Source organism: Tamandua tetradactyla, chromosome 4 (assembly GCF_023851605.1).
Source record: "Tamandua tetradactyla isolate mTamTet1 chromosome 4, mTamTet1.pri, whole genome shotgun sequence".
NCBI lineage: Eukaryota > Metazoa > Chordata > Mammalia > Pilosa > Myrmecophagidae > Tamandua > Tamandua tetradactyla.
Window position 1 is genome coordinate 138,648,601 of NC_135330.1, and position 24,327 is coordinate 138,672,927.

The 24,327-nt window shown below is 32.6% G+C and overlaps 1 protein-coding gene across 2 annotated transcripts in view; it reads right to left on the reverse strand.

Annotated features, from left to right (window-relative positions):
- Nucleotides 1–24,327, reverse strand: part of DACH1 (dachshund family transcription factor 1) — a 428,125-nt gene that overhangs the window by 102,027 nt on the left and 301,771 nt on the right. For both annotated transcript variants that reach the window (XM_077158405.1, XM_077158404.1), the window contains 2 exons: nucleotides 15,745–15,880; nucleotides 12,157–12,294 (listed from right to left, as the gene is read on the reverse strand). In XM_077158405.1, the coding sequence (XP_077014520.1) occupies nucleotides 12,157–12,294; nucleotides 15,745–15,880 (274 nt within the window). The remainder of the gene's footprint in view (nucleotides 1–12,156; nucleotides 12,295–15,744; nucleotides 15,881–24,327) is intronic.

Sequence of the window (24,327 nt, forward strand, 5' to 3'; positions counted from 1 at the left end):
AACTAGAATCAATGGCAAAAAAAAAAAGTCATCTCCAACATTATTGGAATAGACCTCTCTCTCCTTTTGCCCAGAGCCTAAACTTGAAAATTTCATGTAAATTGGGACACCATGAGCACTGTGCTTATGTTGGACTCTGAAAACACTCAACAGCAATAAAATAATTTTTAATTATATTGCTTTATGTCTCTGAGTAATGTTTGGAGGATATACTTGAATCAGCACATCACTGACCGGAGTTTTTATACATTTATGATCCAATGTTGGCTTTTCATACCACTAGATAATAGCAAAGATCATATGTACTGTAAAATCAGAATCTATAGATGTTTAAGACAAAAAACATTAAAAAACACTTCAAGAATAAATGAATAAATTATAAGTCAGAGGGAAAACTCCAACCACAAACAGATAAAGCACTCTTGGTTTGCCTAATGTGCTTGTATGTATACAGACATAGTTAAACTCCTGATTTATTTCTCAGTAGAAAACAAAGGGAGTTAAGATTCTCGAGTACCTACTTTGTGTCAGATATTTCTTGAAGTGTTATAGTTAAGCCTTGTGAGGTAAGTATTTTTACCTTATTTTACAAGCATTTCACTAAGTTGCCCTTAATCATATAATGCTGTAGAATTCAAATCCAGTTCGTTTGACTTTCAAGAGCCTATCTTTTCCACTCTCCCTTACTTCTAAAATTGGAGTGGTATTTGAAAGGAATTAGCAAGTGGAAGTAAGATACATTATTCTTAAACACTCTGCCTGCCTAGATTTGGATTTTCTTTTAGATGCAGTAAGAGGAGAGAAGACTGAATTAGAGAATGCAGCATTATTCTTCTCCAAAAAATTCTCCCTTGATTATAAAGTAAACCAACTTAATTTGTGACATAGATCATGCCCAGTCCACTTCCTCATCTGTAATTGACAGTAAAACCCAGAAAGACATTCCACCCTCAGATCCAGGTTTAAATGGTATTTTTGTCAAGAGACTCCAAAACAGAGCCACACCTTCTCTCTCCTTTAGTATGATAGTGATTTCCTACATAACTTTTTGTTAGAAAATATCTGATTTTATCAGGAAAACAATACACACAATGGCCTAGGCACATAAAAGCTAGGTCTCATATGAGCTGCATGTGTAGAGCTACACGACCGATTGCAGGAGGAGGAGAGAGTAGGGAGGGTATATTCATCACTCCCAAAATATTCATCAGTATCGCCAATTTTATTCATAAGCTTCTCATTGGTATGACTATGTCCCAGTACTACATTTACAATGAACCTTCAGAAACAAGCACAGTGCCTGCCACATGGTCAATCAACACAAATTCTTTGCTGAATGAATGATTAAATAAACAAACAGAGAAAAGTTCTTGCTTTTTTATAAATTACTTCATTAGGAATGCCATGATTTATAAAGGTATGAGATTATGACTATAAAACTCTTCCGTATTCGCCCACAACTTTGGTCCTGGGATTGTGCCCTTCTTTTAGGTACAGTCACTTAAGCTGATCAAATAAATCATTCTCTCTTTTATTTAAGACACTACAGTTCACCAGTACATGGTGACAGGTCTGAACGCTCCAGATCCACTCTCCACCCTCCTTGCCTTGCTCTCTTCCTATGTGAATACCTCAATGCTAGTCCTTGCCCTATGGTTGGTTAGACCAGTCAATAGGAAACCCTGCCAAAAATATCAGCTGGAGCATCAGGATGGTGGCAGCCTTGTTTCTACTAAATCCTGGATTACTGCATTATCCCCCTTATACAAACTGAATCACCCTATTCCTGTGAACTGCCTGTTGCCTTTTTGGCCCTTCAGTGATGAGTAGATATGAATGAACTACATCTCGCAGAGTGTACACTGAATTTTCATAACAGATCTTTGAAATTGTTTTTCAAGTAATATTAAACCAATCCTTACAGATGAAGAACTTGAAGGTTAATGATGTTATATAATTTACCAAGTTCATCAATCTACCAATTCAAAACTTTGACCAGGGCTGGAATCCAGAGGGTTCTAATTCTAAGGCCATGCTCTCTATCCCTGCACTCTGAGCTTCCAGTAATAACTGCTTCTTAGACGAGCATACAATTACTTTGTGGATTCAAGTTTTTTCACAACAGTCTTGGATTACTTTGGGTCATGATAGAATAGATAATAGTAAAACCAATTACACAGCAAATTGATAGCATTAACTCAAAGAATTATAGGTTTATTCATGTTTCACTAATAATTTTGAAATACGTTATGGTTATTCCAACCTTATAATTAATACAAAGATAATATTAAGCTACAAAATTATGTTTAAATTTGTATCCATATGCTTAAATTCTGAAAGACAGAAAGGGAGAGAGGAAGAAAGAAAGAAAGAAAAGGAAGGAAGGAAGGAAGGAAGGAAGGAAGGAAGGAAGGAAGGAAGGAAGGAAGGAAGGAAGGAAGGAAGGAAGACAAGAAGGAAAGGAAAAAAAAGGAGGAGAAATGGAAGGTGGGAAGGAGAAGAAGGGAAAGGAGATGCACCTGCAAACCACTCACCTAATCTTCTTTTTTGAAAATAATTGTTATTGAAAAAAATCAACAAAATAAAATCCATGAAGAAATTCAATTTTACTCTCTTCCCAAACTAACCATAAAGTTAATTATAATTATGTCTTAAAATACATAGTCATCATTTTTAAATGTATTTTACCCCAATTGAAAAATATTCACAAATGAAAAGAACGCTAAACTACCTGTTTCCTGCATGAAAAACAAGGGAAGATAATTATCCATTAATCTTTCTACAGCAAGATGCTGTGATTTGAAATTGGGACTCAAATGTGTGCCTGTGCTTCCAAACTCAGGAGAAAAGAACAGGGCAGCAAGGACTTCATAAAAGTCCATCCACAATTTTTTGCCTGACAACCACAGATATTTGATTAGAAGAGAAGTTCCTTCAAGGTGGTGACCTGGTAAAGGCAGATATACAGTGATGTTGAGAATTACATTTTACTTCCTTTTAATGTTGGTTCTCTCCACACGTCAAACATGAGACCTACTTCTTGAAGTTTACATCACTGTTAATAACATTTTATAAAACAATCCTATCAATGGTATCCCTGTGTCATATTTTCATGAAAGCATACTGGACATTAATACTGACATACATGCACAAAAGTATAGATCTCTACCGTGTTCAATGCAAAAAAAAAATTGCACTTTTCAAAAGAGGGACATTTAAACAAGAAAATAAGTGAACTGTTATTTTAAAGCAGATTTTTTAACTTGTATCTTCAAGATTTAAACTAAACACAAATGAAGAAACTCCTAATAATATCTTTTATAAGCAGCTTATCACAGACTCTGAGTTACTACAATTTTTATGTGAAATTTGAGGGTATTACCTTATGGAACGTTATCTACTTATACTAGATGTAAAAACAGTTGTTTTCAAGAATTTAGAAACATATTGAGCATTTATTCCTAAAGTCTAATCACCACTTAGGTAGAGCTATGTGCAATTACTTTAAAAAAGCATCTCCATACACAATATATTGCATATAATTAATTCAATGAACTATCAAGGCTATAAAGATTAAATAAGAAGGAGAAAATATCATTAAAAATCTCAGCTATGGTCTAAAAGTTAACTAAGCAAAGTGATCCAGTGAACAATCCTAATTAAAATGCCTGATACAAACAAAGCTTAGACGAAAAGCACTAAAAACAATTGAACACTTATTTTATTAATCTAATGAATCATGTATCATATCATTACAACTTTGTATATATCATTAATTTCATTCCTTTCACTTAAGCCTTTTATTGGGATTACTTCAGTTATTAGTTGGTCTAATGTATTGGTTACCTCTAAATCTCGCTCTACAATCTCTTCTTATCTTGTTGCATAAACCCTTGCGTGTTATTCAAATTGCTTCATTTATTATGATAGCTTCCCCATGTAAATTGTGCTGACTGCTCGCCCTTGCACAGTCCTCATTAGACTAATGAAAACCTTCAAACGAAAAAACTAAACAACCTGCCAAATAAAGGTCTGAGGTTATTATGAAAATTACAACTCTGGGAGCTGGAAGAAGCTCTGTTCATTAATTCATGCTCAGCAAATTGCTAACTAATTTAGTTGCACTCCTCTGCATTAATGGATTATTTTATAAAAATGTTTTCCACAGCCCAAGACCTTTGGTGCATGCTTTTGAGAGGCTTGAATTCTAATCAACCTTAACAGTAAATTAGGAATGTAATATCTAAATAATAATTGGGATGGCATATGGAGGAAAATAGTGTTTAAAATCCCATGAAAGGTGCTTTTGGTTTTCAGCTTCATCTGTCAATTTCACAGTAGTTAAAACAATTGTACTTGTTTAATATTCTGAAACTATAGCATAAGACACTTATAATACTGGTAAAATAGAAATTAGAGAAAGTTTAAAATATGGTTTCTACTTGAACAAACTAAATGACATGTAGAAGTCATCACGTCAATTACTTTGAATAGTTTGCAAAAGGCACAAGGTTAAAAGGTGGTCGGTAAGGAAAAGTCAAAGAAAAACATTATGCCCTGTTCTCCAGAATAGGCTGGCAATATCTCTTTTCAAATATGTTCAAAATATCATCAGGTTACTATGCATTTAAAAATAATCGCCACTTGTTCCATATTAACTTTTGATCTAATGTGCAATGTAAACGTCTCCAAATTCTTTTTGGAGTAGCTTTAAGAGTTTCCTAAGCTTTACTATCATCATACAGCTCCTGGGAACCAGGCTGAATGAACATGTTAAATCATTCCATCAAGTTGATGGAGGAATTCAAACTGCGCCAAGCATAAGAGACAAGGGGACTATTACTCTGCTTCTTAACCCATGACATAGCATTCAAAGTAAGATCACTCCATCTTCTACAAAGTGAAGGTAAAGCTCTGTGTATTTGTATGTGTGCAGGTGTGCACAGATGCGTGTGAGAAAAAAAGTTTTGATAAAAGCAGACTGTGGATGTTACGTGAGATTGAAAAGAAATTTTTAAATAGCAGTTCTTTCTCTGTTTTCATTTAGATATTTAGAAGGGAATTTGAGATAATAAAGCATATACTTCTAAAAGACTTGGTTCCGTATTTGATGAAGATTAAGCTGAAGATAAACAAATTTATTTGTATTTGGAAAAGTAAACACTAAATCTAATAGCTACATGCCTGTTCTATAATGTCAAACGTCAGCTGTTTTCGTCTCAGGTTAGAAGACTTAAAAAATTTTAGGTTAAAACATGAAATTGCAGGTATCTTATTGTTTTGTTCCATAAAACATCATATAGGGCAACATAGGTAATTCTTGGAAATTTTGCATTTGTTCATTGGTAGTTCTTTAAATTTAAAAGAGTAAGGACAGAAACAGAGGAATAAGAATATTCTCTGAGTTACTAAATTTTTAATAGTCTTTGTACGTTTCTGAACAAGTCTTTCAACGAATAAAGGAAAATAAGATTTTGTGTACCACTGAATTAGAATAACTTTATCATTCATAATATCACAGTTATCATGATTTATATTTATCCCAAATAGGAATACTAAAACTGTAATATTGTAAAGAATGTTTTGATTACATATGGTTAAAACGTAATGTGTACAGTTCTAGAAAAAAATAGTTACTAATAACACTTGTTAACCGGCTGTTTTCTATCACAATGTTTGTCCAAGTAATGGCCAAAATATATTGTATATGATTAAAAATAATCTTAATTTATTGAATAAAATTTTATTGAGTCTTAATTTATTCAATAAATACATTGGTCAGAAACATATATTTGACTCTGTAAAGCACAGAGAGTGTTGGGTGCAAGATATGGATGGCTACACAGCATCCGGTCAAAAATCAAATGAGGTCCAATCCATTCAGCAGGAATTTTGTCTTTAACTATCCACTCATCTCGCTTTCATAGCCAACTTCTTCAATTTTAATAAAGTAAGATTGATATTTTCCAGGAACTAATTATTGCATAATTTATATGAATGTTACTAAAAGAAACAGATTGATATGTCTACGTGATAGATCTCTTGGGACACTTTGCATAATCTTAGGTTTTATTAACTTTTTTGAAGACACGGGAAGTTGAATCACGTTAAAATTTGGCGATGTCTTTTGTGAGCTGTACGGCTAAGAGACTTGAGAGCATTTAGTCTTGGATACATCATAAATAACAATCCACATTTATTATAGCAGCTTTATTTGTGGTCATAGAAAAACTATAAAAGACTATTAAGTTTTCCAACGTTTTTAGCAGAGAGTTGAAACCATTTTTGTTTTGTAAATGGACAGCTTATTTCTTTTTTCTCAAAGAACTATGGAAACATTTTGCTTCACTTTCCCATCTGTAAAATCAAGCCACACACCCTGGAGCTAATTTCAGACAGTACTAATTGTTTCCATTGAATATTTACATGGGACCGAGCTCCAGACATAGACATATATTATTTCACTAACTCTGAAAATAAACTCATTGTAATCACTGTGAGCCAGATTCTGTCTTGGGCATACAAAGGTGATAGGCAGTCTTAGCCTCTGCCTTGAATGAGTAGTTTGGGCTGAGTACTAATGGATAAGGACTCATACATATTCCAGGTAGGGAAGGAAACAGTCATCAGAGAAAGGATAGAAAAGGTCTGAGAAACTTAAAAGTTCAGAATGATGGGGGGGGAGGGGTCGGTAAGATGCATAGGAAAAATAAATAAACGGGAAACTGATATTTTATACCAACTGCTTGCCATTTTGGGTTGTCACGGGAATCTTATGGCAAGGATTTTCTTAAGTTGTCATTGATGTATTAATCCAAACTTTGCTTCTTGAATTAAAATTTATGAAATAATAAAACCAGACCTTTGATGCAGCTTCACCAGAGATTTTGTGGTACAGGTGACATCTGCCATCTATATTAGAAAGAGTTTGGGATCCAGAAAACTTTGATATTGACCAGTGTTATGAATCATGACATTAAACATATTAGCATTAAGTTCCACATCTTTATTTTGCAGAATTGGAAAGTGTAGGTCACATAAGTAGCTATTTAGGGCATTATTTTGTGAGAGACTTTGAGATATGCAAGACCAATTATGTTTAAAGATAAAAGTGAAGGAGAATGTTAGAGAATCTTAAAAGTGCACAATGTTTTAATGGCTCAATAATGTGTTAACATTATCAAAGCACAAAAAATTCTAAAAAAAAGCTACTTCCAATGTATGTACATCCTCATAGGCTCATGAGATACAAACAGAATAATAGCTTCAAATTTGTGATATACTTGTATATAATATTTACTACTAATTAAATTGTCTAGTGTCAATCTGAAATTTAAAGAAAAGAGTCATTTTTGAAGATCCAATCATAATTTGAGTAAACTAACATTTTTAAGCAACAAGAAATGTTCAAAAAACTATTTTCACAAACTTGAGAGGAGTGATGGCACAGTGATTTTTTTAAATAATAAAAAAGGCATATTGAAACAAAATAGTCCAGAAAGTTGGATTTAAGAATAAAATATTGAGAGGAAAATAAAATATGGCCAGTTTGTTAACTACTGTTTGCCTTCCATGCTCTATCCTCAACTTCACAGTATCAAAATGAAAACCTTTATATATGAGGAAGTATTGGAAATCTTGAACACTACCCAAGCAGCAGAAGAATTGTTCCCTAAAATAAATTCCTTGAATTTCCTGCCTCTTCTTAAATTAAGTCCTGCTTCTAAAGTGGCTGGAGTCCTATAGGAGTTCTAAGTAGAAGAAAAAGTATTTATTTTCCTTAGGAATATAGAGGGGAAAGCCTTGACAGTATAGAAAATTAGCCTGCAAAAGAATGAGTTATCAAAAGAATGAATTATGTACAATAATAGCAGAACAAAAGAGAAGATATTTTTGTACCTCATATGGCTTCTTTCACATATCTTTAAGTAAATATTTACTAATTGATTAAATCCGTTCTGGAATATTTAATCCAGGACTGAAAAAGACTAGGGTAAATTAAGTATTCACAAGTTAGTCAACAAGTATAAATGCTTAAGTTTCTCTAATTAGAAGATACTTGTATTATAGGTTTATCTGTAGCACATATGCAATTTTTGGTAAATAAAAAATAGATATATCCCATAATAACAAAAATGAGCTTATGAAATTACATATAAGGTAAGAAGCATACTCCTGTTTAAAGTAGCAGTAATTTAAGAAACACCCAGAAACAAATCCTACATGTGAGACCATCACCATGAATTAGCATCAATGGACAGATACGTCTGGGATAAATAAAGTACCGATTCAGAAAAAGTGAACCTAGTTATGTTATTCAAATGCCAATTAATATTGTCTATTTCACTATATTTGGATGGAGGACAAAGATCTGTAGTGTTTTTAAAATTCAGAAATCTTGAGATAACTTAGAATATGTTTGGGAAAAGAAGTCAAGACACAAGACTGTTTTTTATGCCAAATCAGGTGCTGCGCTCAAGTTTTCCTCAGCATATATTTTACACATACTCCTGATATTAGTCAAAGTTCATAATCTTAAAAACATTTCCCTGTAAACTTGGAATGGCTGCAGCAACATTATATGGCCAGTACTTTTTGACACAGTAACTCCATTTCATATTTACATGTTCAGTGTACTTTAATTAAACTCTCCCTAGGCTCAAAATCATATTAGAGAATTTTTCTTTTAAAAATATTAATGAGTAAATTCAGGCACCCATTTACTGAATTTACTCATTATTAATGAGTGCCTGAATTTACTTTATTAATATTTCTGTATTTTAACACCTGGAAACTACTGATTATTCAGCTGAGGAAGTGACTTAAATTTTTTATAAGAGAAACTAGTCAATTGCTATTTAATATTAAGATGTTAAAATGCCTTAAAATGTTTTAAGCCTTAAAAGTTACTGATGATTAACATTTCAGATCACAGTTATTCTCAGCATACAAATGAATTTGGGTATCTATTTTTAGCATCAATGTTTTCTTTAGAATTATTGCCTTTTGAATGATTTAAGGCAGTAGGCAGCAAATTACATATAAGAAGTTCAAGCCTAAAATGACACAAACATATAATTAATTTCTCTACAAATGTCTCTAAATGAAGTCACTTGTTTTAATGCAGATATGTGTAGTAAGAAAGTTACAGGGCTAGTATGAGGCACATGATAAATGTAGTCATGAAAGAAAACAATTTTTAATTTAGTAGACTCTATCAATCTAGAAAGCCCATGAATATTTACTATTAATTCAGTATGCCGAAACATAGATAAAAGAGAGAGTGCACATGCAAGAGAAAGAACAAGGTAAAAAACAACAATGGTATCAAAATCTACTACAATTTTCAGGACTGTATAACTACATATGAAAACGTGATGAGTCAATGACAGCTTCACATACCTAGGAAAAATATGAAAATAAAAACTTACTTTCCTTTCTTTACAAAATACATTAAAATATCTGCAAACTGCTGTGGTATGGTCAAGGCCTTTACTCTGACAGCAAAACCATTTAGAAAACTTCAGTGTGATAAGAAGTGTCATTAGTGATACAATAAGATTTTACGTACATTCATGGTCAAAACGTTCTGCTATGTTTCATACAAATGTTCCTTTTAAAGGTCAGATAATTCCACCTTTTGACTTGCTATTAACCCTTAAAAGAGTGTAATCTTTACAGTTGTTTTAACTCTCTCTTTCTCCATTTTTTAGTAGTTCATTTCAAAGTATATGCATTCATAGATTGCCTAGTTTGTATAATCAAATAAACACAGATGCTTCCAAAGAGTTTATAGTCTAGTAATGGAAGCAGACCACCAAAGAAATAATTTCCTATAAAAAAGGCAAATACTGTTTGGAGGGGGCAAAATTTGAGGGGACAATTTTGTTAGGTACAGAGACACGGGAAAACACAAAGGGGCTCAAAGGTTGACCTAATATACAGCATTTCAGTAAAGCATTCTAATGTCAATAATAATGATAATGATGATTAAAATAAACATACTGAACACATGAAAAAAGATTTATGAAAATTATTTGTGAACTCAACCTGAAGAATCAGGTTATGCAAAACTCTCCACTTAGAAACTTCAGTCAGATTCATTATTCCAATCATATTTTCTTTTTCTTGCCTTTTGTTTTGTTCTCTTCCCTACCACCTCTGGGCTCTTACATTTCATTCCCAGCTCTTCTCCATCATGGTTCCATGAGAGGAATAAGTCCTAATATCCTAACATCCATTGTGTATCATAACTTAACTGCTTTTTTATTTGTCTCAAATGGATCTACCACCTTGGGATAACTGAGAAACAAGTTCCTCAAATAATTTTCTGTAGGGCTTTTTTCTCCTGCAGAGATGACCATATAATCCATAAATTCCCCTATTAAGTATTATGCTTAAAATTTTCATTCTCTAAGAAGCTTTATATTTTCTCAATATGTTAATTTTTATAACACTGCTTTGAATGATTTTTGATGAAATATAAACGGTATTTGTCAAAATTTATATAATACACAATATATGTTATATATATATATTTTTTACACTGTTGAAGAAAAGCTCATGGAACATTTTGAAAATAGAAATTCAGAGATCATCTGGTGCAGTGACACAGCGCATATATCCCACATGTCTCAGTACTAGCATGATATCATGTTTCCAGATAAATTATTAGACGATTTCATTAATGTTACAGTTCCTTAGTTATGCCTAGATTTTAACGTTAGTACCTACAAAAGATTGTCATTTTCTCATTGACATTCCACAATACAGATAATCCAGTCTGTAGAAAAATTGTGTTCTTTCTCCCTATGGGACTCAGTAAGGCTATTTTCATGTTAAATGGGAAAAGGTTTTACACGGTCAGTAAAAAAAAATTATTTTGAATAATTTCTATTGGAAGACAAAAGCTGATCCTCACTTACTTAGTTCCTCTCCCACTATTTCTCTCTGATTTATTATTTAAATATCTAGTTCTGGTTACATAGGCCTCGCTGCAGTTATTATTTTTCCTTTTGACCGCTAATTGTGCTCTTTGTGCATGCTTTCCAAAGAAGTAATTCTTATTCATGACATTATTTATTTGATGGTATAAAAGGATAGTCAAGTGTCCAACCTATATTTAGACCACTGGGAAATATTAAGTTAAATAACTTAAATTTGAATTATTTGTCCAAGAAATATTTGTTTTATTTTCCCAGGATCTAAATAGCATGTGACCTTCATTATGAAATGGGTTGATACAAGAAAAAAATTAGTCCTACATTTAGTACAAGGAGACTTTTGTTACTATACCATTTAGCTTTTTTGAAATTATATGATTATTAGATGATTTTAGGCTTGGAAATGGAACTTAAAATATTTTTGCACATAGAAGAGCACCTGCCATTCAATAAATAATTGTCAATAAATTAAACAATTTTGTGATACTAAAATAAAGTTGGGAAAAGATGTGAAGTGGCTCCTATTTTCACAGACCAAAACTTATAATTTGAAAACACGTAAAAAGAATATAAACTTAATGTTAATATGCATACCAAAATAATATATCAATTTCTTCATGAAAGTACTTGATTAAACAGGGTATGACAATATACATTTTTGCCTGTGAAAACCACTTAGGCTTAAACTAACGAAATCTAAGTGCTCTAGCTTTTGCATACCTCTGTGATTTATTGATAAATTTATTATATAACACTTCTAAACAAAACTACAAGTATATTAAGATTCATTTCTATTTAATTTTTGGCCCACAGATCATGCAGCATTTAATCCGAGAAAGATTTACAAAAATCCATTGCATATTTTTGTCACTCTGTCATGCTAAGTAAAACGACAATTGGCCAGGAAGGCACTGAGAAAGACAAATAGTAGACCTTCAAGAGCTCAGAGATAACGACTGGCAAACAAGACTCCTCTTTTATTAATGCACTGGAAAGTAAACTGTCACCTACCTGACACAGAAGAGAAAGCTGCAGGGCTTCATTCATTCTTCTTTTTTGCTAAGAAGGCTTTATTTTTATTTAATATCATGGTTTTATAAAAATGTTTATATATTTCCCTATTACAGGATATAAAATATACATGATTTTTGTGATTGAAATCGAGATTCATACATTGAACAGGAAAAAACAAGGCCATATAATCATATATTACCTTTCTCAATATGCATCCGACTTTTTGACTCATGTCCCATGTCATGGCCAGCCAAATCTCCCTCTTTGGGGCCAGGGAGTACATTTGGGGATAAACCCATCAGCATCTGGTTCATGGACAACCCATTCTGATGGACAGCTGTTCAACCCAAAACAAAAGAACAAACACAGAAACATCATAACACGCAAGGTTCAAATAAATTAATTAACCTCTTTTGGATTCTAAAGTAAATAAAATAGAACAAAATAACGTTATAATGTATCACTAAAAAACACTGAGAATAACTATAGTAATTCCTGAGGATAAGAAAAAACATACTGAAAATGAAACCATTCCATCTTACTTTTATTTCACATAGAATATAACGTGCTTTTAAAAATATCTGGACTAATTCTGAATGGCCATACCACTAAAACCACTCCAAAGAAGCATTCAAGTTTTAATTTAGAAAGCCAAATTCTCACCCCAGCACATAATTTTCCTTAATTAAGCAAGAACATAGTCTTAACATTAGAGTGCTCTCTAACACTATGATGTTAAAAACATAATAAATAATTTTCCAGAGATCTGAGAAGGCAAATCGAGTTTTCAAAATTGTTGGATATGCAACTATTAAGGACTGAATCCCTATTTCAGTATTCTTGTTCTATTCTACTCAGTAAAGCACAAACCTTCTTAGATATCAAAACATTTCTTTAAAAAATTGCTTTTGAAATCAAGCTTGAAAGTAAAAGTGTTCAGTAAATATCTATTCAATGGTTTAAAAAAAATCACTTTTTTTAAACTTTTAGCAGTACTCTGTTACTATACCAGAAGTATAAAATAGATGATTAAACACCTTTATGATTTGCACCATCCAATCAATAAAGTTACTTAGTAGATCACCCATGAAAATCTTGCTTTTGTGTGAAAATTTAAGAAGAAAAACCATTCCATAAAATCTTAACTTCTCTGAAAAACAGAGATTTTAAATTTATCATAAGAATATATTAGAAAATACCATTCGGCACCCATCATAGTGATAACTGTGTCACAGAAGAAATGTCAATGGATGATAATAAAACTAGTGAATGGAAGTTAGGATGAAGAACAGAATATTTACATGGACTTAAGATATCTCCCTACAAGATACTTATTAACTATGAAGGCAAAAGAAAAAAAGTAAATTTGCAGTGAAAACCTCTGGCAGACACCACCTTAAACGCAACTGAGTTGACATCACCAGGATTAGAGAAGTATCATATGCCTCCTTAGATAAGGCACTGATAGGACACACTATAACATCTGTGTGATTCCTGCCAAAAATATATAACCTAAGTCTAATCAGGAGGACATGTCAGAAAAAAAAACTGACAAACAGTCTACAAAATAAATGACCTGCACTCTTAAAAAATGTCAAGGTTCTGAAGGACCAAAAAGACGGAGGAAACGCTCCAGATTAAAGGAGGCTAAGGGAATATGACAACAAATTGCAGTGTGTGTTCCTGGATTGGCTTCTGGACTGGAAAAGAAAATGTGGAAAAAACATTAGCGGGGAAATTGGTAAAATCTGAACAGGACTGTAGTTTAGATAAAAGTACTATAATGATGTTTATTTCCTGATTTTGACTATTATGCTGTGGTTATATATATTTTTTTTTTGGTAGAAAAGAGAAAAGCATTTGAGTTAGAGAAGAAGTATTACAGGAGCACTAAGGAGTCATTATGCCTTTATATAAAGATATCTGCCTCAGATATTAATTCATTGATTGTGGGAGTCTGGCTGATGAGTATGTGAGAATTCTCTGTATTATTACTGAAATTTTCATGTTAGTGTAAAATTATTTTAAAATAACATGTTAAAAAAGAAGTACACTTATATGTACAGATGTATGCATATGGCTGTATTTGTGTGTGTATATATATAATCTGTGTGTGCATTTACAATGGAATAATTATGGTAGTCCGTGCACATAAAATTTGTTTCTATAATGAATAAACAAGAATACAACCATTAATAAAATCACATGAATATATATCAAAATGCTTTAAAATCATTCCCTATCTGGCCATACTCCATTTAAGTACTGTGAAAAAATGAGATTTTTCTTTTCTAAGAGGACAGTATCTTTCCAATGGCAATAAATTATAAAAGCTTAGAAATAAAGCCTACATTCACAATTTAAGTTCTGATATTAGTGTCAGCATAATATAAAAGTATATAGAAAATATTTTTTTGAAAAACATTTTGAAATAGTGAGAAATGAGGTTCACCATCCCCAGCAGTAATTATTTGCTTGGAAATGACTATCAAGTAATATATTTAGTTTTAAAAATATACAGTCACCATTATCTCTTTAAAATTTAGAATATATGTTTTAGAAAGGTCAAGTATTTATATTTACTATTATACTAAACTGTATCACTGCCAATAATTGGTCACTTTAAATTTTTAAATGGAAATTTCATACAATTCTACCTAATATTTATGTTTTTTAAACCAGTAGGTTCCAGGTTAAGGATTTCTGCCCTATGAAAACATTGCTTTATGGCCCGATAAAGACACGTTAAAAAAATTTTTCTTTTACATGGGCAGGCACCGGGAAACGAACCCGGGTCTCCAGCATGGCAGGCAAGAACCCTGCCTGCTGAGTCAGCATGGCCTGATAAAGACACATTTAAAGAAAAGTTTTCCTCTGTTTCCAGCAGAAAATAAGTCCAATAATGTTTGTGTAAGTGTATGAACTTTACAATATAAAAACTAACTCCTAGAATGAATATAATAAATATTGGTTTTATCAACCAAGATATTCACTTTAAATGTATTAATTTTATTGGAAAAATAACCTTAAATTGGAAACAGAGACAAAATAGCCAGATGATTGAATGGAATTTTAATTTTGCTCTTAAATTTCTTGACCATGAGGACCAAAATGAAACATTCTGAAAATAGGATCATGAAATAAAGCATAGCTCTACTTTAAAAAAATTTAATAACAATCCATGACAATAATATGCACTAATGACTGCTACTAATTCAAATTCTCAAATTTAGCCAGTGCTTCAAATTCTTCAATCCATTGGTTACTCACATGACTAAGAAATGTAAAATATATATATATATATATTTTTTGTCTGAACTATATTTCTTTTATTCCTTTTTGTGGATAGACTACTGAATGCAAGAATGAATTTAAAAAATTAGTGCATTCCCCGCCCCCTCTTCCCAAAAAAAAACGGTGAGGTAGGATAGAATGTATGAAGTTGAATACCCCATAAACAGTATACTTAGGCATCAGTCATTCCTAAGGTGGTGGTGTTTACTTCAGAAACTAATCTAGAAGGTTACTTACTTTCTCTAACTGTTTCATAGCTCCAATCTTTATGTGTGGCATCAAGGAGAGGGAGTTTATATCAGAACCTGTTAATGCAGCATCATACCTCATGATATTGCAAACTGGGAAACATAATTTTGAGAGATGGCTATTGCTACCGAGCTTCAGAACATGATACATCTGAGATCTATTTGGAATGAGGGCATTTTGATTAGAAAAGCCAGCTGCACCTAATAAAGTTTAGAATGGTGACAAGTAAACGTATGAGACCTACGGATTCTGTCTGAAGAGCTCTCAGTCCGCGCAGGGGAGCTGGACACGCTGCTGCTGCGGTGCGACGACGGGTGGCTGCCGGGCCTCCGGCCCTCCTCGAGAGACGGCGCGGGCGAGGGGCTGTCAGGGACTCGCTCCTGCGCCGCAACCGGAGAGGACGGGAGAGGAAAAGACTGTTATTTAATGAATGTTAGTTTTTTCTTGATACTATATAAACATGAAGGAACGTAAACACATTATTTCATCGACGTTTAGCTGTAGTAAAAGATACCTCTGAGCTTGAGCAGAGCCAAACAAAAACGGGGAAAACTACTTAGGAAATAATACTTCTATAAGTACACATCACTGCAGTAAAGGCAGATGTCAGCCCCCTCTTTGGGGGAAAAAAAAAGGGCAAAGAAGACAACCCAAATTTCCAATTTAGAGTCCATTAGATAACAGAGAATTAAAGGAACAAAGCAGGCTTCAATTCTAGATAATCATCAATTAAAAAAAATCTTTAAATATTTTAATTTGCTTCAGCAAGCGCCTCAGGATCAGTGAGCACACAGAATGTCACAGTGTCTGAAAATAATACTAATACCAGAGGAGTTATTAGGAAGATTTCATTCTGAACCTACTCTGGACACACCATGATGGTCTCGGTTTAAGGTTTCATGGAATACTGTCATCAATATTGGAAAAATTTTCTTTGATTCTAATACTATTCCAGCTACCTATCTACTTCAGTTCCAAATCAGTCAACAACAAAAATATGTTTGAGGAAAAAAATCATGAGAGATATCTTAGTTGTGTTCCAGGGAGTCTTTTAGCATGTTTCCTGATTTTATTTCTCCATTATGCAATGCTTAGGTCCCGCTCTATACCTCCCCTTCAGAAAAGCTCTGTCCCTCCTTCATTAGACCAAAGTGCAGGATACTGCATAAATTCCTACAATAATACTGTAAATGGAGTTACAGATTAAGCAATAAGGTGCCCACTTGTTAAAATTTTCTATTTTGAGCAACAAGTTATTTCTACCTTCAGAAATTCACACATCAGCCTTGAAAGAACTGTCTTTCCAATAATAAATATATGTCTTTTTAGGATGCAAAGGTGGAAAATATTTTTAAAAGCAGACTATGTTTAAATTCTAAAACATTATCTGTCAATAAATACTAATTTTTTTCTGAATTTAAGCTGCCAGTTGCAACTCACATAATGTAGGCATCGACAAATTAAGAACCAGAATTGACTCTCAGAACCATAGCCCTATAGGAGGCTAATACTTTCAAAATAATAGTGACTAATTTAAAGTGGAAAACAAAGATGAAGCTCCAGGCTCTGTACTACCAGTGAGAATGACAGGAATGAACCAGAGGTTCCACTAGCGTACCTGGGAAGCTCTTAAATATGCCTCTGCCTAAGATCCGCTCCCAGAGATTTTGGTTTACCGGGTCTGATGTGGGCCACAGACAGTATTTGTTAAACACTCTCCAGGTGATTTGAATGCACATCCAAGATTGAGCAATTCTGCCCCAGCTTGTCTCAGGCCTTTGTAATTTTACAACCACGTGATTGTCAATCAACATCTTCAATAGATAGATGGAGGCTTCATTTTTGAGGAGTACAACAACAAAATTAAAATAACTAGGAAAATAACCAAGCCCTCTTCCAAAATTCATAACATGAAACAGTATCTCAATATATTTCCCATGCCAGAAAAATTACTTCTTTAAGAAACTTCATAACAGAAGATTTGCAAAATGCAACAGTATTAGAAAGGAAAAGGTGGGGGGGAACATCAATTCAATTTTATTTTCTAAAGTTGCAATGAATATTAGAGTTTTGAAGTAAAGGTACTTGGACTTTAGGAGCTTTTAGATTGGTCTAAAGTGTGTGACTTGGCTTCAGTAAAGGGCAATCACCTCCCCTTCTCCTCCAAAGACAGTGAGAGATTGTCAGTCTTGTGTTATAGCACCAGCTCTTAACCTTAATTGGCTGGAGGTTTAGAATTAAATGCTCTGCCAATTTTCTACAAAACTGCAAAATTTACTGATACTTAGGTAAATGTAAGAAACACACACTCTTTTCCAACTTAATTCAGATGCAATTCTACTTGGAAGACTGTAAATGATTAAAACTTGGAGAGTGAGGGAGAGAGAGAGAAAAGGGAGGAGGGAGAAGAATGCGTGTGTGCACACACACCCACCCACCCACCCACACACACACACTCCAAATATTAAATTTTAAAGCTAGCTTGTTCTGGGATGCTTATGGCATATCAAACATTTGTTATACTAAAGGTTGCTAAAGAAAGATGGTACCCAGTTGCACAATTTGCAGATTAAAATTTTCTTCATTCTCTGTTTCAAATAACATCAAAAATGAAATTTATTATTAGCTATTTTTCCAAATTAAATGAATCAAGCATGCTTTGTTTCTAAAATATCTAAGTTCTTTAGTCCACATGGCAAACAAATTACCTAAATTTTTAAGAAACAAACACATGTATGATTTAAAAGAACAGAGAATCCACATATGGATGCCGAAAGTTGCTTCCCATCTTAAAATTATGATTCAAAAGCATCTGGGAATATAAATCTTTATTTCTTAATGTTCATCCCTATGCTAAACTGTGAGGCAGCTTCAAATGGAAACAAGTCTCATAATAAGTCTTGGCAAAAACGAATTAAAGGACAGTCTTGGCTTGTGTGTTGCAAAGTTTGTATTTTGTATTTTGGGGAGTATATGAACATTCATATGAAGTATGAATTGATAAAATTGTATAGTAGAACTCCTTTATAAGCTGTATAGCTTTTAAAATAAGCTGTAGTGTAGTGAACTACATATTTGACGAAAGATTACTAAAATTGTAATAAAGAGGCACAAGAATTTTATGAAGCTAAAAGTTAATTCCGAATATTTGCAACATACAGAAATGAATGGTATTTATTTGAGGAAGAATATTGCTATACTTTTATATAAGTAGAATATTCTAAATTAACCATTATATTTTTTTCAGAAGGTTATTCACATATTTATCCATCGATGAATTTTAATATTCCTCTTAATAGCCATACATATAATAATACATGTTTGATTGAACAGAGATATAGCACAATCTTTAAATCTATCAATCCTTCTGAAATCACTTCACAATTCTGAATTTCTTGTCATGATAGATTTCTTAGTGAATGGGAAGCATGAGAAATCTGATTTATTTTGAGATATCTAACTCAAATAAAACAAATATTTAATGCAAAATAAAAACTCTAGCAACAAAGATTGTGCCATTAAAAGCTATTACTGGTTTATTAGAACCCATTTTCCATATAAGAATAAAAAATATTTCATTAGTCAATATATTTAATTATTCAACTTTTCCATTAGGATTACTTGCATTTATGCATCCATTCAGTCATGCATTCATACATTCAAAATACTCTAAAGATCATATAATAAACTATACAAAAAGTAGACATCATTAAAATCTTTACATAAAATGCATTTTAAAAGCAGAATTTTAAAGCTTAGGAAATACAGGTATAATAGTGAGATTTAATTTAGCTTTAGCTGATTTCACATTAATTGTATTTTGTGACTAAGAACAAAGGCTACAATGACAATATTTCATACTTTTATTTAAAGAAAATATTTTAATTTATGCAAATTTTTGCAATTTAAAAGCTTAAGTAGTCAATGGAAATTTTCTATAAATTGAAATGCAACGTGTTCAGTCATTTCACTTACTGTATAATTTCAATCCTTGAAACATGATGTACTGTTCTTAAAGGAATTTCATTAAAATAAAATCCATTGAGCAAGGAAGATTTGAATACATTGTTGCACAATAAATTAATTTATTTCAACAGCTTAATTCTTTTATCATATTTATATGCTTGCCTTTCCAGAGTATGCAATAAGATGGAGAATAATGGAGACAGTAAAGAAATGCTTAGGAGTGAATCTCATAATTATTATTGAAACAAAATAGATAATGAGTTTTATTCAGACACAATAAGAAGAAAGCAGTTCAATGTCTTTAGGGAAAGTATGTAAACTGGATTTATCATTTCATTTGTGCAATACCCTTTAACCTCTGAGATGGGCCTGAAGTAGGACAGAGAAAAAGAATATTTAATTTAATACTTCAACACACTGCTTTATAGTCCTGCATCATAACTCCACCAATCAATAAAACACAATCTTTTACAATGTTCCATCTTTATAAAACTAGCCACACTGATAAATGAAAATTTAAGAGGAATACTCTCTGATTGAAAAAAAAAGGTCATACTAATAAATTAATGGTAACAGAATAACAATAAAGGAAAAGCTGCATTTATTGCCTCTGGGTAGAACAAGAAATATTGGTCTCTACAATAATTCACATACAAAGATAGGCTTCAAAAGCAATGTATTCTTAAATTCTAAAATAGAAAGTAAAAAAATGTTCAGTACTACACACATGTAATTAATTAAACATTTTCAAAATTGCATGATCTCAGCTGCGTCCTCTCTACCACAAATATGCCTTATAGTTTATCAGCGAAAACTATTTTCTTAGAGTGAGTCTAAATAATTACAACACATTACTCTGAAGTCTTATTTCATTTAGCTTCAATTTGTTTTGCTCTCTTTTAATTCTCATCATTTTAAACTGTCTTTCAGTTAGAACCAGAGAGACATATTTCTAATATTAGATCAGTTATCCTGATTTACCTTTAATTTACAAAATTGAAGAAGTTGACCAGCACTTTATATAACCAGAACTCCTAAGCTGTAAAACAACTCAAGGCTTGCTTTCATTCATTCGCCAACTATTTGCTGAATGATACGTTCAGGGGTTGGTCTAGGCTGTGGTCTAGGTAAGTAAGTAAACAAACTGTCCTAAACCTTTCTCCAGTGGAGGATATAGGACAAAGTGATAAACGTCATTAGTGAAGTACGGAAACATTTACACTGATTAAGTGTGGCACCCAAATTCTCTTCTTCTGGAAAAACCTACAGAGAAGATAAATAGTAAAATTGAGATTCCTGATTTAGAAAAATGATGAAAAGTACTTCTAAGAGACATAGTAAAAGGTGCCAACATACATGCATCCCGTTGAGGATCAACCCACTGATCCTGAAGCTTCATTCCCGAAAGTCCTAAACTGAGGACTGAAGGGACATTTTGCACAGGTTTATTTTTATTTTTATTTTTATTTTTTTGAAGATGGAGCTCAAGAAATACTCAATTTTACTGAAAATGTGAAACTGGTAGCACTCATGGGAACAATCATATACAATTTTATTCTCCCATTGTCCCTTTAAATTTATTCAATGGTTCTGGAGAACTAGGCTTGTCCCGTATATGGATGAAAATGCAGGGAGCTTATAACATTTCAGATTGCTCTTTGGTAATATAAGCATTACTTTGATTAGCAAAATAAAGTCTCCTTTCAGAAATTATAATTCAACCCTATATAATAATGAGTGCTTCAATCTTAATTAAAAGGTATTATTTGTTGCTTTCCCATAGCCAAGGGAAGGGAGAGTTAAGGGAAAAGAGTGAGGAGGGGAGGTGGGTCTGACTTAGCTAACCTTGCGGTTCCATTGATAAGTCTGGTTCATATTGTGCCCCTGCCCCCTGAATTTCCCATGTAGTTAGGTCTGGAGCATTGATCAAGTTGATTTAACTTGATCTGGGGACAAGACTACCCCATCGGTGGTGATGCGCTCTTCTATCCGGAGTGCCTTGCGTCTGCTGCCTGGTTGCCAACCACCATCATTGATCATGGCCTAGACTCACTTCTTTATTAGAATTCACAATTTGGTGACATTCTAAATACTTCATTCCTTGCTCATTTATTAACTGGAAAATTTCTATTTAAAAAACAGTTTCCTTCATGAATTATTTATCTTGAGGTACAGTTTGCATGAGAAAGACAGGAAAGATGCTTGATTCCTTCCTTTCATTTATCCCTTATTCATCCCCTTATTTATCTTTTAAAGGACAAAATCAATTCCCTAGAATTCTCTGAAAGTGAACAATAAAATTATCTTTTAGTAATACTATAAACTCATGGGTTTAAACATATTTGGTGTATAAGTACACTGATATTATATTCCTCAATGGTAGTTGTGTTTAACGAATTCCTTTTTCTTGTTAGCATCCTCTTTTCATATTTAATGTCATCATCCACAATGATACATAATGAGAATATACTTTTTGTTTTTCTAAATCCAAGTAAAATAGTGTGAAACAGATTTTGAAAGTGATGCACAGGGCAGGCCACGGTGGTCAGCAGGCAGAGTTCCCATCTCCCATTCCAGAGACCCGGGTTCTATTCCCGGTGTCTGCCCATGCAAAAAAAAAAAAAAAAAAAAGAAAGAAAAAAAAGTGATGCACAGGCCTAGAGTTATTTATTTTTGCCCAAAGAATGAACTATTTAGTAGCTGAAAACAAACATGAGGCTTCTGATAGTTCAAAGTAGATTTTAATCTACTTTGAGAATCAGGTCACTCTGGTTCTAGCTCTTATGACCTTAACTTCATGCACAGAAAATCCTGTTTACTAATATAGTATTTTAAGAACTTGGATTGAAGGAAACTATTAGAGAATGGAAAATTTATTAATGGTATTTTTAAATGGTTTGTTTAATATTTATTTTTTTAAATAAGGACAATGCCATAAAGTCAAACTCTCTCTCTCTCTCTCTCTCTCTCTCTCACACACACACACACACACACACACACACACACACACCATGTCATCAGAGAAGATGAACACATTTAAGTCATGTTCCCTGCTCTCAGGGAATTATTCCACAGTGTGGAACAATTTAAATGTTACCAAATATCTTGAAAACAATTCTAAATTAACCCAGAAGAACAATGAAATATTTAAAAGCTTAGTTTAAAAATACTGCATTGTACTACAAATCTCAAAGTCTTTGATTAAAGGAAACCAAAGTACAAACTTATGTTAGGTGTGTTAAGTTTTCAGACTCATAGCTACTTAGCAAATATGGCTGAGTAAGAATAAGAGAGAGATATCCAGTGTTGCCTTCAACTTATTACTACTTCATGTTCTCCCCAAGAATTTACAAATATTTGTTTAATAATAAGTTCTAGAATTTTGCCGGGAATGTGCATGATGCTTGTAAAATATAGTCACAACTGGATAGTAAGATCTCTCTCTCTGAGTAGGTGGCAAAACTGGAATATGAATCCAAGAAGTCTTCCTCCAGAATCCATATTTTAAACCACTAAAATGTGCAGTCATTCTTCTTTTCAAGTTTATTTTTATTACAGCAAGAATCTTTTTTCAAAATCATCATGATAACACCATGGGTTTAAGTAATAAAAAGTGAGAAGAATATTGATTCAATCAGGGAGATTTGGTGTTGCCTGATTAATGGTGCACAAAAAGAATCAATTAATAGAACACTTCAACCCATTAGGAGTTTCCTAATGACAAGAAGATTTGATCTTTAGATTTATCATTATTCAATGATTTAAGATATTATAACAAATACATCCATTTAAGACTTGGAAATGATACAAAGAGGACATAAACAGCTAATATAATAATTTGGAGTGTTAACATTCAAAAGTATTTGAAACGCGTTAAGTCAACTGATTAGAAAGTAAATAAAATGGATAAATGCAAATTTCTAATACAAGTAAAAGTTGAAGAAAAATTGGCTTAATAGAATTTCTTATGAAAAAAGCATAAGGGTACTAAGTCACATATTCAACTACTAAAAAAGTCATCTGAATTATATGACTCTAATATTCATCAAATATTATCCAAATTGAAATTTTTGTTACGCTCAGTTCATCTTAACTAGCCAGGTCAACTCTGGGCATTTTGGCGGGCATGGTGGTCATTTAAAAAAATGAGTGATCAGAAGAGATCAACCGAAAAGTCTGATGAAGAATGGTCAGAAGAATTTGGAAAATGTGGGAAAAAGAAAACCTGTAAGTACTTTAATGAACGACTAAAAACATTTAAATTGCTGGAACACAGAAGAATTAGTAAATATTTTTCTTCCAAGAAAATATAACATGGTTAGGGTAGAAGCTATTGAAATGGAAATTTTTATTTGATTTTTATATTACTCTCAAATTTGCTGAAGAATAGAATAGCCCTTGAACAAAAGCTTAGATATATACAAATGGGTAGAGATGATGCAGGAAGCGCTTTCCCACTTTGAGAGAAGATGGATTATATAACATTTCAGGTGTATCCCAAGCCTTTGTCTCTTCATTTCCTATGAATATCAAACAATAAAAATACTAGGGGGCCTCAATGACACACAAATAGACTAACACAGAGCTTACAATAATTTAATATATCCCTATAAACATTTAGCTGTTGGTGATTTAAATCAGAATTATAATTGACTAAACAGTATATGCCTATTTCCTTTTCAAAAATCACCTTATTAAAATATTTCCAGTTGTCCAAGAAAATCAGCCACAGAAAGTGTAAATTCATTTCTTTGGCAGACACCATGGAGATTAACATTTAAAATGAACAAGTGTCATTTTTGTCCTTCCTTCATCTATCTAGTTTTCTTTTCCTCCAATACTTTTAATTTCTTTCTTCCCT